We start from the raw sequence: 13,466 nt of genomic DNA, 5'->3' as shown, positions 1-13,466 counted from the left end.
GACACCTCCCCACCCCCAACTATGACAGACAGCCCCGGCCAGCCACCAATCAGGAAAGACAATCGCCTACAAGTGTTCATGGGAACTGAGGGGCTCGCAGAATTTGGGAGCCACCGAGTGAAATACCCTGTTGGTGTCATGGAAAGGCCCTTGTGTATGCGCGAGAGGCCTGCCACTGACCCGGCCGAAGTCCCACTTGAATTCCAAGAAAAGGCCTCTGAAAAGGGGACCTCCGATCTGGGCAACCGTTCATTTTCAAATGCAACCCCAGTGGCCTTGTGCACCTAAAATAGGGTGAACCCACCGATCCGTAGACACAAAGGAAAAGCGAGGGGGTGAAAGGGGGGGGGGGGGAGTGCCCTGCAGGCCCGATGGTGGGTGAAGCAGAGCCAGAATGAGACCAAGTTGGGGACATGCAGCAGTCTGCCTCCTGTCTTCAGAGCCTAGGCCAAAAGCAGCTCTTAGGGCTAGCCCAGGTGTAGTTTGGGATTTACAGATTTGTTCTCGGTGGAGGGGAGAGTGAGGGGAGCACTTTATAAAAGTGACCTAAGTATTTTGATTCTCTGGCAGATCGAGGCACTGGTTAGCTGAAAAATAAACAGCTGAATGAGAAAGCATTGAAACATAATCACAAGTAGGGAAAACTGATAAAGATTCTTAGGTACCAGAATATCTGATGAGACAAACTGCATTTGGTAGATCTTTTCAGCTCTCAAATAGATCTTTGAAAGATTTCACTTTGTTCCCTAAGGAGAAGGATTAGTATGAAAACAGATTTTGTAAATGCTAACAGAACATGTTACTGAGGCAAGAAGCAAGCTGACAGCAGCAGGAGGAAATAACTCGTGACTGTTTGGAACCTACACCATAGTAAATTTGCTATTTTTAGTATAGAGAGAAAGAGGGTGATTTTTGGTGCTGGATTTATTTTAATTTTAAAGATTGACCTAGTAGAATTTCTGTGCAAACATCGCGTCTGGATGTAAGGCCCTTCCCTGACCCAGGTCATCTCTCTTGCCTTGTCTGGAGCTAACAATTTCTGTCTTTTGAGACGTTGTAACGTGGTTAGTGTCCTGGTTTTTATTTATTTAACCACTTGGTTACAACATGTTCTTTGAGATTTTATACTTCACTAAATTTCTGAGGCATTAAGTGGTAAAACTTGGAAGAACTTTTTTTGATTCTGGTTTCAAGAAGGCTTTTAACCTGACTAGATAAAACAACATCACGGTGGCCGTTTAAAAAATGCAAGTTTGTTGAACCAAGCACAGTTTAAAAAAAAAGAAAACAACTATTGATTTCTTTTTCCTCCATCATGAGGTTAGCTTGAAAACTTTTGCAACTGTTTTTATGGACATGAGTTGATTTAGAAGAGTGAATCCTACAAGTTGGCCAGGTCTTTTTTACACTGTATCTCTCCTGCAGCCAGACTGTTGATCTCCTCATGCAAGAGTCAGGATGTCGTTTAGAACATCCTTCTGCCACCAAATTCCGAAATCATGTCATGGAAGGAGACTGGGAGAAGGTAAAGTAGGGCATATAGAGCTGTGTGACTGCTGCTAAAATTATATATTGGAATGTGCATTTTGTGACATTTTTGTTTTTCTTTTATGCCAATTTTTGCAGGCAGAAAATGACCTGAATGAACTAAAGCCTTTAGTGCATTCTCCTCATGCTATTGTGGTAAGAGGCGCACTTGAAATCTCTCAAACGTTGTTGGGAATAATTGTGGTAAATACACTTTTGTTCTTAGTTTCACATTCATGCTTATTTTAGTAGGTTATTGATAATTCTAGGCTTCTGCCTCTTACAAAAGATAAGGCAAAAGAAAATAAATTTCATATAATTAAGTTTGTAAACTAGGATGAGTGTTGATGATGCTTTAAAGTTTTGCCTTTTTTAAAATCATGTTTAGTAAATGTGTCGTCTGAACCTACTTTATAAGTTAAGCTTCTAGAAATTAATTGAAAGATCTTCATGCTTTCAGTACTGTTAATAGCAGTTTTATATTTGTGGAATCAAAGATAAATTATGCTTTCACATTATTTATACTGAACGTGCTGGCAGAGGAAATGTATTTGGGTGTGTGTATCCTATAGCCTTAAGTAGCTGATACGTGAATTGTCCTGGTTTGGCTTTGTTTTTTTAATCTTTGGGAATTACAGTTAATTCAAAGCAATTCCTTTGGTGTGCTCACCATTTTCCACTCTTGCATTCCAGTTGTGTGCACTGACAGTGTCAAAGTGTGTATAATATGGATCGCTCTGGTGGAGGGTTTGTGTGCAGATTTGACCACTGGGCTGTGCTTACAGGCCGTATTTCCCCAACAAGATCAGTTCAGTAGTCTAACCTATTAGCTTCTTTCATAAATCTTGATGAATCTTTTCTGCTGATAGGCTTTAATTCTTCTGAAGATGTCGGTGAGGGAGAGGAGGGGGGATAAGTTTTTCTAAGTGCCTGCGATTGGAAACCATGAAGAATCAGCTGCTGGCTGCTGGCCTTTTAACTTCGAGCTGATTCATTTGTTGTCAAAAGCAGTTTCCTGTCTGGTGGGGGAGGGAAAGAAGGCCAATAGGAAGTCAAGTAGGGAAACCAGCTGTTTGTTAAATATTAGTAAATGACTACTGTTACCTTTTGATTTTTTTTTTTTAATTGGGTCAAACATTAATCTTGCTGCCTTTGTAAACCTAATAGAGCCTCTTGTTCTTGTTTTTGGGGTTTTTGTGGCCAGGGGAATCTTAATTACAAAAGTTTTCAAATTGATAATATATAATCCTAGAGAACGGACTTCAGGCGAATTGAAGGTGCAAACAAGTATGAACAAATATGGATTAATGTAAATTGATGACTTAATATATATATATATTTTGCTTTCAGTAAACATTTTAAAACTAAAAATTTTACTTACTGTGGAATCAGATGATTGATAATAAATTAACTCATGGAATGATCAATTCCATGCTAAATATTAAAAAATGAAAACACAGAAGTTAAAATAAACATCTACATTTGAAAGGGTTATACATTTCGCAGCAACTAAATTTTTCCCAATCAGTGTGTTTGGGGTTTAAAAAAAAAAGAACCTAAGTATATTTTAATTGGGCAGTTTCTCATAAATAAATAGCTCTGACAGAATGGAAAGCTGACCCTAAAATACAGACAAAAAATAAGTGTGTGAGTTTTGGGAGGATTGTTTGCCTTTTTTTTAAATCCTCACTTCAAATTCTCTTTGTAATTAGGTAGTAAAAATTAAATAGGGTCACTTCCTATTTTTTCTTAATTGTTCACAGAAATGTGGGGCTTCTGTGTTGGATTTAGATTATGACTACCTCACCTGAAACCTTCATTAGAAGCAACGTGTAAACTCGAGAGGTAGTTGTAGATAACGAGGAAGAGTCCTTTCTTTTTACAGCCTGTTTGGTCTATAGAACATTGCAGCATCTAATAAAAGATGAAGGTTAAATCTCTGGCTGAGCCTTGCACCATCAAACTGTTTAGGTATTTGTACAAAGAAAGGGGCTCTGGGTTTAAGATTCAGTTCAGCACTTTTTCCCCCTTCTAGTTTCTGTTCAGATTTACTCCTCTCCCCCACTCCATCTCCAGAAGAGAACCCCAATCCCAGGGTAGCTGTGATAATACCATAGAAGACAACTGTTTGGGACTTTTTTATTTTTTACATAATTATTTTAATTGTACACCCAGACACATTTGATGACTTGATCAAAACTAAAATTATATTTTACTTTTTAAGCCCAAACATTTTTATTGACCCAATTCACTCTCTGCTCTCCCCCATATTTCTTAATGGTTTCAAGTCAAATGATACCATGGATAGCAGAATTTGCTCTGGATTTTCTGGAAAGTGAGCTCCTGAATCAACATTTTTCAGTTTGGGGTCAAATGTGCTTTACCACCTTGGGAGTTTGGATGGGTAGTAGAGGGCAGTAACATGGGAAACTCCTCTGTGTAAAATTTATATTTATTTTTTAGTATAATAGAAATGTGCTTAAGAAAAGTTGTGTTCAAATGCTAATTTCAGGACAAAAATTAACTACTGTCTTTTAAAGTTAAATAGGGCTTTGAAAGCCATAGTTTAAATATAATTCATTTCCCCTTTCCTCTGAGTCATGGTTTAATTGATCCAACTTGGTTATAACCTTATTGCAGAGTTAGTCAGAACCACTCCTGAGTTAGCTGGGAGCCTGCCCTGGATAGTCTGTCTAGCCTCGGACTTTTCCTTCGGTGGCAGTCAGGACAGTTAGGTGGGAGGAGAGGGTACAGCGGTCCCAATATTGGGCAGGATGGGAGGCGACAGCAAGACCTACCATGGGGAGCTGTCTTTCACAGTCCTAATGGGTAGTAAGAGACAGACAGGCACCCTGGGCCGAAAGACGCTGGGAAATTATCAGGGAACAGAAGTACTCTCACAGAGGTCTCATTAGGAGCTGGGAAGAGCTGTAAAGGTAGCAATTTGTTCTCTCAGCCTCTTTCTTTTTTTTCTTCATTTAAGAAGCTTGTGATCTTTAAAAAAAAAAAAAAGTTCATAAGGCTCTGTCCCCACCTCAGCAAACTTTAGTTTTGCCTGATTTTTTAAAATTTACATAGTTAACATCATTTGTGAAAGGTGTTTATTTTCTTGAAATTGTGTTTACCTTTTTGTGCTTTAAACTTTGGGAAGTGAAATGCACTTTTACTCTCCATCCTTATATGTCAAATACGAATGGAACTGATTTTTAGGAGAATAAACATACTGTCTTTCAACCGAATCTCTAGCTATGCTTGGCCAGCAGCCTGTCCATTGCCATGCGCACTACCAGGTTTGATACCCTGTTTGAGGAGATCCTTGGTCTTCGTCTGGATAAAATGGCCCCTAGCAAATTGTCTGTGCACTGCCTTCGTAGCATGCCCTGTATATCCAGAAATACGTGTTTGAATGGGCTTCCCTCACGTGTCCTGCCTCCCTCCTCTCCCACCCTGCCCCTTCCCCTTAGAAAGACAGAAGCATGTTCCAGCAGGATCTTGGTGGGAAAATAAGGAGCAAACAGCACTTGGGGCACTGTCCCTACACACATTGGAATGGGGGCTGTGCCTAGGACCTCACGGTTGGCACCCCAAAGATAAATTGTGAAAAAGTAATTTTCTCCAAATTTCCAAATGCCAAGAAAATTGCAGAAATCAAGTACACATACTGGCCAGTTCCATGTGGCACCTAAATGAAAAAATAGTGCAACTAAACATGATTCTCGGGTTTGAATCAGAAACGCTATGTGAAATACAACTCTGACAGTGTCGGTAAACAGAAATATATAAACTCTACATTTCGTAAAGAGTGGAAGTTGTTTTCAGGAGATAAAATGGTGAGAATATCCAGGGTAACTTCAAATATATAAAATACTTTGATTTTTAAGTTGTTTTATTAAGTCTTTGGTTTTTGTCACCTGACGGACACCAGAGTATTTTTTTCTTTGACGTAATAAAGGGTAACTTTGGGCTCCACGTGCAGCACACTTTTCAGGGCATCTTGGTAACCGATCTGTTTCTGGGGCATTCGTTAGTCCAGCATGATGTGTAGAATTTGGTAGGTGTAGTTTCTCTAGAGTTACAGGAGCTCATCTGGATAGTTGGAAATTTTTTCTGTTCTTTAGTTACAGACTTAAGTTTAGATTACCACCAAACATACACAATGCATCTTACAAAAGAAGTGTTTAAATGTAGGCCTAACTTACCTGACGAGGTTTGTTTTGCTTACTTTCCTTAGAAACCATTTTTAGAGGCTTGTAAGGTAGGCCTTTCTTCTAAATACTCCCTACTAGAAGATCGTGCAGAGAAGTTCATGGTACTCTTAATTTCTTCAGAGGAAGAAATGATCTTTTCTCCACACCATTTTGGGACAGCAGAATATATATACTTAACGTTTTACTGAGGAAGAAAAAGCTATCGTTTGTTTTTTTCTTTTAAGTGGGTTTAAAATCTTGACCACTGTATTTCTTGGGGTCTCTAAATATGGCTGATATTTTCTGTCCGCTGACCTCCGTACCTGCCTCCGTCGGCTTGCTCCAGAGCCATGGGTAGCAGATAGGATGAAAGAGTCCCTCCAGGCAGTGGTCTTCTATTATAAAAAATTCTCAACTTGATACTCATAAGTATCTCTTTAGCAAAAAAAAAAAAAAAAAAAAGCTGCTAAGACCATGATGATCACTTTCCAGTTAAAAGTACAATAATAGAGTAAAGGGACATTAAAAAGTATTAGAGCCAAACACATTTCAGAGAAATAACTCAGTGCGAAAGTGCTTCACCATGAGCAGGAAGCGGTTTGTCCTTTTGGGGGAAACGAGCTGATCATAATTGTCCGTGTCCCGTAGTTAAATGCATCAGCGATCAGGCTGTTAGCAGTACACACAGACAAATGCTCCTTTTGCAGACTTTGGAGTTCAGCCTTCTGTCGTAGACCTCCTAGTAAGAGCGAGGCCATCAGGCTCACGCTTGCCCACTCTGCACATGGACCCCTAGGCCTTTTGCTGGACAACTCTCCTTGTTTCCATGAGCCTCGCCTGATGCTTTGTGACCTCTGCCCCAAGGCTCTAGTTCTGTTTGGCAGTTTGCTTAGTCCCTCCGACACGTTGTAGGTTTTAAATAATTCCTACATTAACCGGTTTTTCTGCCATCTTTTTAAAACTTGTGGCATCAAACCCTCTAATGCCCTATTATAAGAGTCAGTCTTTTAAAACCAGTTTAGAATACCTGGAATAGTTCTGAATTTTCACGCAAGAATAAAATTCTAGGTGAATGTTTTTAAGGGCAGAGTTCATTTTTTCCTCTGTTGATGCCTTGGTCACTAATGGTCTTACCTAATTTGAGATTATTGGTTCAAAGCAGTTTTATGAAGGTGTGGAATTGAGCAAAGTGATCATTTAATCTACTGTGACTCTATTAAACCAAAATAGTTTTGAGTCATCCTAAAGCGTTGTAAGAAGTGATTTTCAGAGGGCGTAGTAGAATGGTTTCTACTGTTCTGTTTAGGCACAAACGTTTTCTGACCCTCCCATCAACTTTTCCCCTCACTGCTCCTTTCTGTCCTGTCAGAGGATGAAGTTTTTGCTGCTGCAGCAGAAGTACCTGGAGTACCTGGAGGACGGCAAGGTCCTGGAGGCACTTCAAGTTCTGCGCTGCGAGTTGACGCCCCTGAAGTACAACACGGAGCGCATTCATGTCCTCAGCGGGTAAGGACACGGGCTCCTGACGCTGGGGTGAGGGAGGGGCCGGCAGGGCCAGCACGGGTGCCACTCTTGCAAGATCGGAGTCGGGCTACGTCCCTGCACAGTATTGCTCTGGATACACTCATTCAAATGCGTTCATGCTACTCTTGTCCTGCTAGGAAGTGTTGCATGTTAGAATAGATACGTAAGTGGGTGAAAGAAAGAAATATGTATCGCTATTTCATAGTCTTTCGTCAAAACCCTGTGGCGTAACCTTCTGTGCAGATAGCGGTGAACCTTCCATGGTGCTGCGTCAGGTGCTCTTCCTAACATGTGCTTGTCCCGCCCTGGGTCCTTGCTGAGCATTTCCTGTACACAGTCTCACTTGATCTTCACGTCTGTTCTTTCCATGTCAGGGGGCCGAGGCCTCAGATCTGGGCCCCTCTTCTGTTCTCTGTCCACACACCCCACCAGGTCCCCTCGTTCTGTACTGCACCCTCATAGACTGTCTCTCTGCCGGAGGCTCTCGTTTCAGGTCCCAGTGTATGTTTCTGACCGCCTCCTTGACGGTTTCCATTTGGGTGTCTCAGAGGTGTATGTCCACAGCGAGCTTCTCAAACCCAGTTGTCCCCCCCCATCCCCCCCACCTGCTCCTCCCCTAGTTTTCCTGTCTCAATAAATGGTAAGACCTTTGTCCAAACAAAAAAAAAACCTCATCCTTGCATTTCCCAAATCTTTTAACTCTGACATCTATTGGCCAAACTCTAAAACATCCCAAATTTGTCCATTTCTCTCCATCTCCACAAATTCTATCCTAGTGAATCCATAAATGTGTCTCCTAGAATATTCGAGTGGACTCCTCGTGAGTCCCATTGCTTTCATTCTCACTCCCTTAATGATGCACATTTCACACAGCAGCCAGATAAATACATAAATATGTAAGTAAAACCATACGTTAAGCCATTTCTCTCCCTTTCTTAAAACTTCCCACTGGCTTTCTCTCACCCTTAAAATCCAGAATCTCTGCTCAAACCTTTGGAGTCCTTGACCTTTTCCCGCCATCTTTTCCTTCCTTCATTTACTCTCCAGCGACATTAATGATTTTTCTGTTCTTAACTGGCTGAGCCGCTCCCACTTCCCTTTATCTTAAATGCTCTTCCCTGAATCTTTCCATAGCTGGCTACTAGGTGCTCAGATCCCAGCCCAGAAGTCCTCTCCTAAAACCACCTAACAGGCATTCTCTTGTCACATCACTGTTTTTAATTTTTTCTTTATAGCATTTTTTATTATATGGTATGGCCCCGGCCTCTAGAACATCATTGACACACAATCAGTTTTCAAATACAAGATGATGGCCAAATCGATGGACCCAAAGAGGTATAGGGTTCATTTTAGGGTTTTTGAGGAAAGGGAAATGAAACCTCGGAGAAGTGAAGTAACCAGTCGCCTGGTAAAAGCAGAGAGCCAGGATTCCAGGCCTGGTTTGACTGATGGCAGAGTCATCCGTCCTCACCCGCTGCATCCTCGAGCAGCAGGCTGGGTGTTTTACTACTGTAGTTGACAGATTTCCTGCCTCTGTTTATCTCTTTGATAAGGAGTCTGATTTCTGTGTCACCTAAACACCATTCACATGATGAATTTTTTCTTGCTCTGGTAGCAGAACATATAACTCAATCACATAGTTTGACTCCAAAATGAACTTCACCCAGTGTGTCCCTTGACGGTTTCCCATAAGGAAATGGCCCAAAGATGGCCAGATGCAGAGCTGGCATGAGGATACAGGGTTTTTTCCCCCACTGGTCCAGCATCTTTTCAGTTACGCCACGCGGCTTCCCGTAAACAGACATTCTTTGGAACCCTTAAGGTGTAGTGTGTGTTTTCAAAAGGGGCAGAAGCAGTCATGGGTTTCTTTTGCAAAATTTAAAAAGTGAACAATTTTTCCATAAAATTATTGATAATAAATTTTACCCCAAAACTATTTTAGAAACCAGTAGTTTTGCAATACCCGGCTTCTTATATAAGGTATTTTAAATCAGGTTATTCATGCTATTAAAGTAAGCTCTCATCAGCTAAGACACCATATACTAAATAAATAGCAAGAGAGCAGGTAGTTCTCTGCTCCTGGGTAAGAGGCAAGTAACTACTCAATGCTGAATGCGGTTTGCTTGGTGCAGTTGAGAAAAAGAAGGTGACACATCAACTGAGAGGTTTCCCATACTACTATTATCGTATATTAAGCTCCATTTGTATTACCAGGTAGTGGACCAAGTACTTCATATACTCTGTCTTAGTTAATCCTTACTTTCCTGTTTAAGACCCTTTTTACAAGTGAGAAGAACAGATCTGAGAACAGAGTACCAGACAAAGTAGCAGGAGACGTACTTGCCAGGTCTAATCTCCATGTCTGAATAATGCCTTCACTTCTTTTACTTTTAAAGCCAGTTCTTCTGAGAAGAGCCAGAACAAGGTCAGGGTCACACTTCCAGCAGGGGGCCTCATGTATTCTCCAGAATCCATGACTTTAGCGTTTATGCCTCCTTCGGCACATATAGTGAGTAATAAAACAGTTCCCAAAGTTTCTGCTTTGGGATCTCAATACCTTTCACAGGATGACCCAAGGATGATTATCCAATTATACCATTTCTTGAGTGACGTTTATGATAAACTCTTGAAGGTATGTTGTTTTTGTTTAATTAACTTAGTGTAAATATCTTTGAAGGGTTTTTTATTTTATCTGGGGTTTGGGGGGAGTTTTGTTTTACTACTGAGAAGCAATTCAATTAGCATAGTAGTTAAGAGCAAGTTTTGCAACTAAAAATGCCTGAGTTCATATCCCCTTTTTTGCCTCTTAACCCTAAGCCGGTTCCTTAACGCTTTCCGTGCCTTGGGTGGTTCATTTGTGAAATTAGAACGCCAGTGCTCCCTTCACCCAGGATTGTGGTGCACGGTTCAGTCAGGTGGTACGTGTGGAGTGCTTGGGACCAAGCCTGGCACCCAGGAAGAGCCCCACACACAATGACGTATGATAATAACAGATGAGGGAGTATGTTCTACTAACGGATGATAAGATGTCATAACAGTAACATTATACATTTTGCTATTACCGTGGTTTTACATTTTAGTAAATGTATGCAGGTGCCAGGTTGTATTAATGCATTGGGTCCACGGTAGAAATTTGTTCTTGATACGTATTTCTTAGTAAGAACTTCATATATATTTCTAAGTATGATCAACTTTTTTAATTATGAAAAATTATATTATTATTTTACCCAAAGAAAAGTGTTTGATATTTGGTGCTTTCTTTGTCCTGTTTTTAGGTATCTGATGTGTAGCCATGCAGAAGACCTACGTGCAAAAGCAGAATGGGAAGGCAAAGGAACGGCTTCCCGATCCAAACTGTTGGACAAACTGCAGAGTAAGAGTCTTACTTTTTGGTGCTTCTCTGTCTTCTCTTAATTAGAAATAGGTACTCTGAATTGATCAGGAAGACTTCTTGCATCCAGATGCACGCTCAGTGAGCAGTTACATAGGGAAGAAGGGAAAATCCAGTAAGCCCTTTCAAGCAAAGCTTTCCACACTACCCTAGAGTCTGCAAAGCAGCTCACCTCCTCGGGAGTTGGGGGAGAGGGTATACGGGTCCCAGGGCAGCTCTCCCTTCACTTGTGTTATGCAGTAATGCTCCCGATAAGATTTTGTTTGGGGGAGAGAAGTGCTGTGGTTGGAAGAAAAAATACATAAACCGGAAATGTAAACTACAAGTGTTTTAAATATTTGTTGATTTCAACAGGAAGGCCCAGGTTTAAGTAAACTGTTTTCCTCTCTGCCCCCCCCAGATATGTTATATATAACTTACAGATTAGAGTCGGGGTTTTATTTTTGCCACACTTTTATAGAGAAGATCTTTTTTCTCTCTCGGATTAAATCATGTTATTCTGTGTGTTTCACATTGAGATGTGGAGTAGAGGTGAGGAGTAGAGATCCTAAGAATCAGAAAATCATGTGGTTGGGGAGGTGTGAGGCCTGGAAGGATTGGAAGAGATGGGTATCCGCATCAAAACACCAGTCATTCCCAGAGTTTGCACAGGATTCTGGGCATTAGAAGCACTCTGATGAGACCTGGTGCTTGTCCCCACCTGTCGGCTGGCCCTTTGTTGGGGAAAGGTTCCTTTTACACTGTCAGTGATCTGTAGTCTCTCTCCAGTACACAGTCTTCTGCAGGTTTTCTCTTCGTCATCACTGGCTTTTTTTTGGTTGGGCGGGGGGGTTGTTGGTAGTGGGGCTTTGGGGGGATTGCTTTGTGTTTTTGGAAATTCACATACAGATTAAAGCCCTCCTATCTGTTCCATTTTGTGACAACATAGCTGTAGCTGCTGACAAACACGCCTGAAGCTCCCGCTGTGTCACCTCTCCTGCTCTGAGGGACATAAGATTTCTAGGGCGGCGGCAGGTGCAAAGGAAGGGGGGCAAGTGTCTTAAAGGTTATACTGTCTTGGTATTTTAATGTTTGTTATTTCTCTTTTTAAAACTGTCTTGTCTTACAGCGTATTTGCCGCCATCAGTGATGCTTCCCCCACGGCGTTTACAGACTCTCCTGCGGCAGGCGGTGGAATTACAGAGGGATCGGTGCCTATATCACAACACCAAACTCGATAATAACCTAGATTCTGTGTCTCTGCTTATAGATCATGTTTGTAGTAGGTAAGAGACAAACTTCTACTTTTACAGACTCAGTGGGAACTTGGTTAAAATGTTTTCTTTTGGAGGCTTTCTTCTGTCGCCATGAAACCATTCGTGTCTGATTTAGTTCCCGAGCAGAGCTAGAACCTACTGAAGTGGACACTTTAAGAGACATTTTGCACGTGTTTGCATAGGGAACCACATCTCGAGAAGGGAAGCTGGGAAGCCTGGTTTTCCTCTTGTCTGGGTGTCGGTTGGTCATTTTGTCCTGCCATCTTTGTAAGGGCTTGGTGGTGGTGTGCGGTGGTGCCGGCGACCGGAGGGTCTCCTGGCCTAGGATGCCAGACGGCATGGAGGGACTTTTTCTGGATGTTATGGCTATTTTAACAATGGCCCCGATTATTTTCTGCCCATAAAGATCATGGAAATACTTGGTCTATAATGGAAGTTCTGCTTTTTAGTAGAACCTGGCCTGTAAACAAAAAATGGTTCGAGAAACAGGCATTAACTTTCTGGTTTGGATTTTGTTATCATTACCTGTCCATGTCCATAATTCAGCTCCACTTTAGATATTAGGAGTAGTTTGAGTGAAAATGTTCCTGCTATTTTAATAACGATTTCCAAAACTAAAGCAGAACCTTAGTTTTTAAGATACTGAAAAATTAATCCTGAAATCTTTCAGAGTTCAGGAGGGAAATGATTTGGGTCTGGTGAACCACACATGAACAGCTATAGTACACGTGCCCAGTTTCTTTGGCAAAGATCATTGGCGAAGTACTAAAAGTGGCCAGGGGAGGCAGGGCCAACGTGTAGACCGTTGCGTGGGCTTTGGGAACAACTGTAGATGTTTTGTGCGTGTGCGCTGGGACTGGAGGTGACGGCGAGGAGGTGCATGTAAACTGCCTCACATGTGGTTGCGTTCTCAGCTCTCCCTCCCCAAATGCAGTGAAAACCTGAGGATATTTGTTTGAGCTGTTGGCTTTAAGTGACTTAAGTGCCACTCATCTTAACGTACTGGATAATTACACGGCATGTGTCTTAAATGTTCTAGAGCAAGGTGATTAGAGATCCTTCTCGTTTTTACCATTATTTATTTTGTTCTGATCATAGAATTTTAAATTTTTTCATTTCATTTTTCATTTTCATTTTTTCATTTCAATACCTCTACCTTCAATAGAGGTAGAAGATAGTAGATTAAAAGGGTATATGGTTTCATCCTTTATGGCTCTTCCGGGGAATTTGAGACCAACGTTAGAAAATGAAGGCAGACGTGAGCCCAAACCACTTTTTGGTTTGTGAATGTGTTGCTGGTGGAATGCACTGACCAGTGTTTCGGGTAGACTTGATGGTTTAGGAGGTGTCAGTGGAAACTGAAATTCAGGAGAATGTGACCTCCGTATTTCCTAAGTGCCTTGATTTTTCTTACAGTACCTGTGAGAGGAAATGATGGCAAATGTTTAGTCTGACTTTTTCTCCCTCAGAACCGGGATCAGCCTCTCCTGCAAAGCTGCGTAGAAAGCACTCCTGAAGTTTGCATAGGGACAAAAGTTCATGCTCTTCAGAACTAACCACTGATGGACGGGCCTTCCCCAT

The 13,466-nt window shown here is 41.5% G+C and overlaps 1 protein-coding gene across 3 annotated transcripts in view; it reads left to right on the top strand.

Moving 5' to 3' along the window:
- The first annotated feature begins 1,404 nt into the window (after positions 1–1,404).
- Positions 1,405–13,466, top strand: part of WDR26 (WD repeat domain 26) — a 37,017-nt gene continuing 24,955 nt past the window's right edge. For 2 of the 3 annotated variants that reach the window (XM_025878026.2, XM_025878025.2), the window contains exons 1-5: positions 1,405–1,525; positions 1,627–1,731; positions 7,084–7,220; positions 10,514–10,611; positions 11,738–11,894. In XM_025878026.2, coding sequence (XP_025733811.1) covers positions 1,445–1,525; positions 1,627–1,731; positions 7,084–7,220; positions 10,514–10,611; positions 11,738–11,894 — 578 coding nt within the window. In that variant the 5' untranslated portion in view covers positions 1,405–1,444. The remainder of the gene's footprint in view (positions 1,526–1,626; positions 1,732–7,083; positions 7,221–10,513; positions 10,612–11,737; positions 11,895–13,466) is intronic. The other variant, XM_025878027.2, reaches the window with a different exon arrangement.

Source organism: Callorhinus ursinus, unplaced genomic scaffold, assembly GCF_003265705.2.
Source record: "Callorhinus ursinus isolate GAN/ISIS: 27379988/994484 unplaced genomic scaffold, GSC_fseal_2.0 scaffold13, whole genome shotgun sequence".
NCBI classification, from domain to species: Eukaryota; Metazoa; Chordata; class Mammalia; order Carnivora; family Otariidae; genus Callorhinus; species Callorhinus ursinus.
This window is presented reverse-complemented; position numbering and strand designations above follow the sequence as displayed.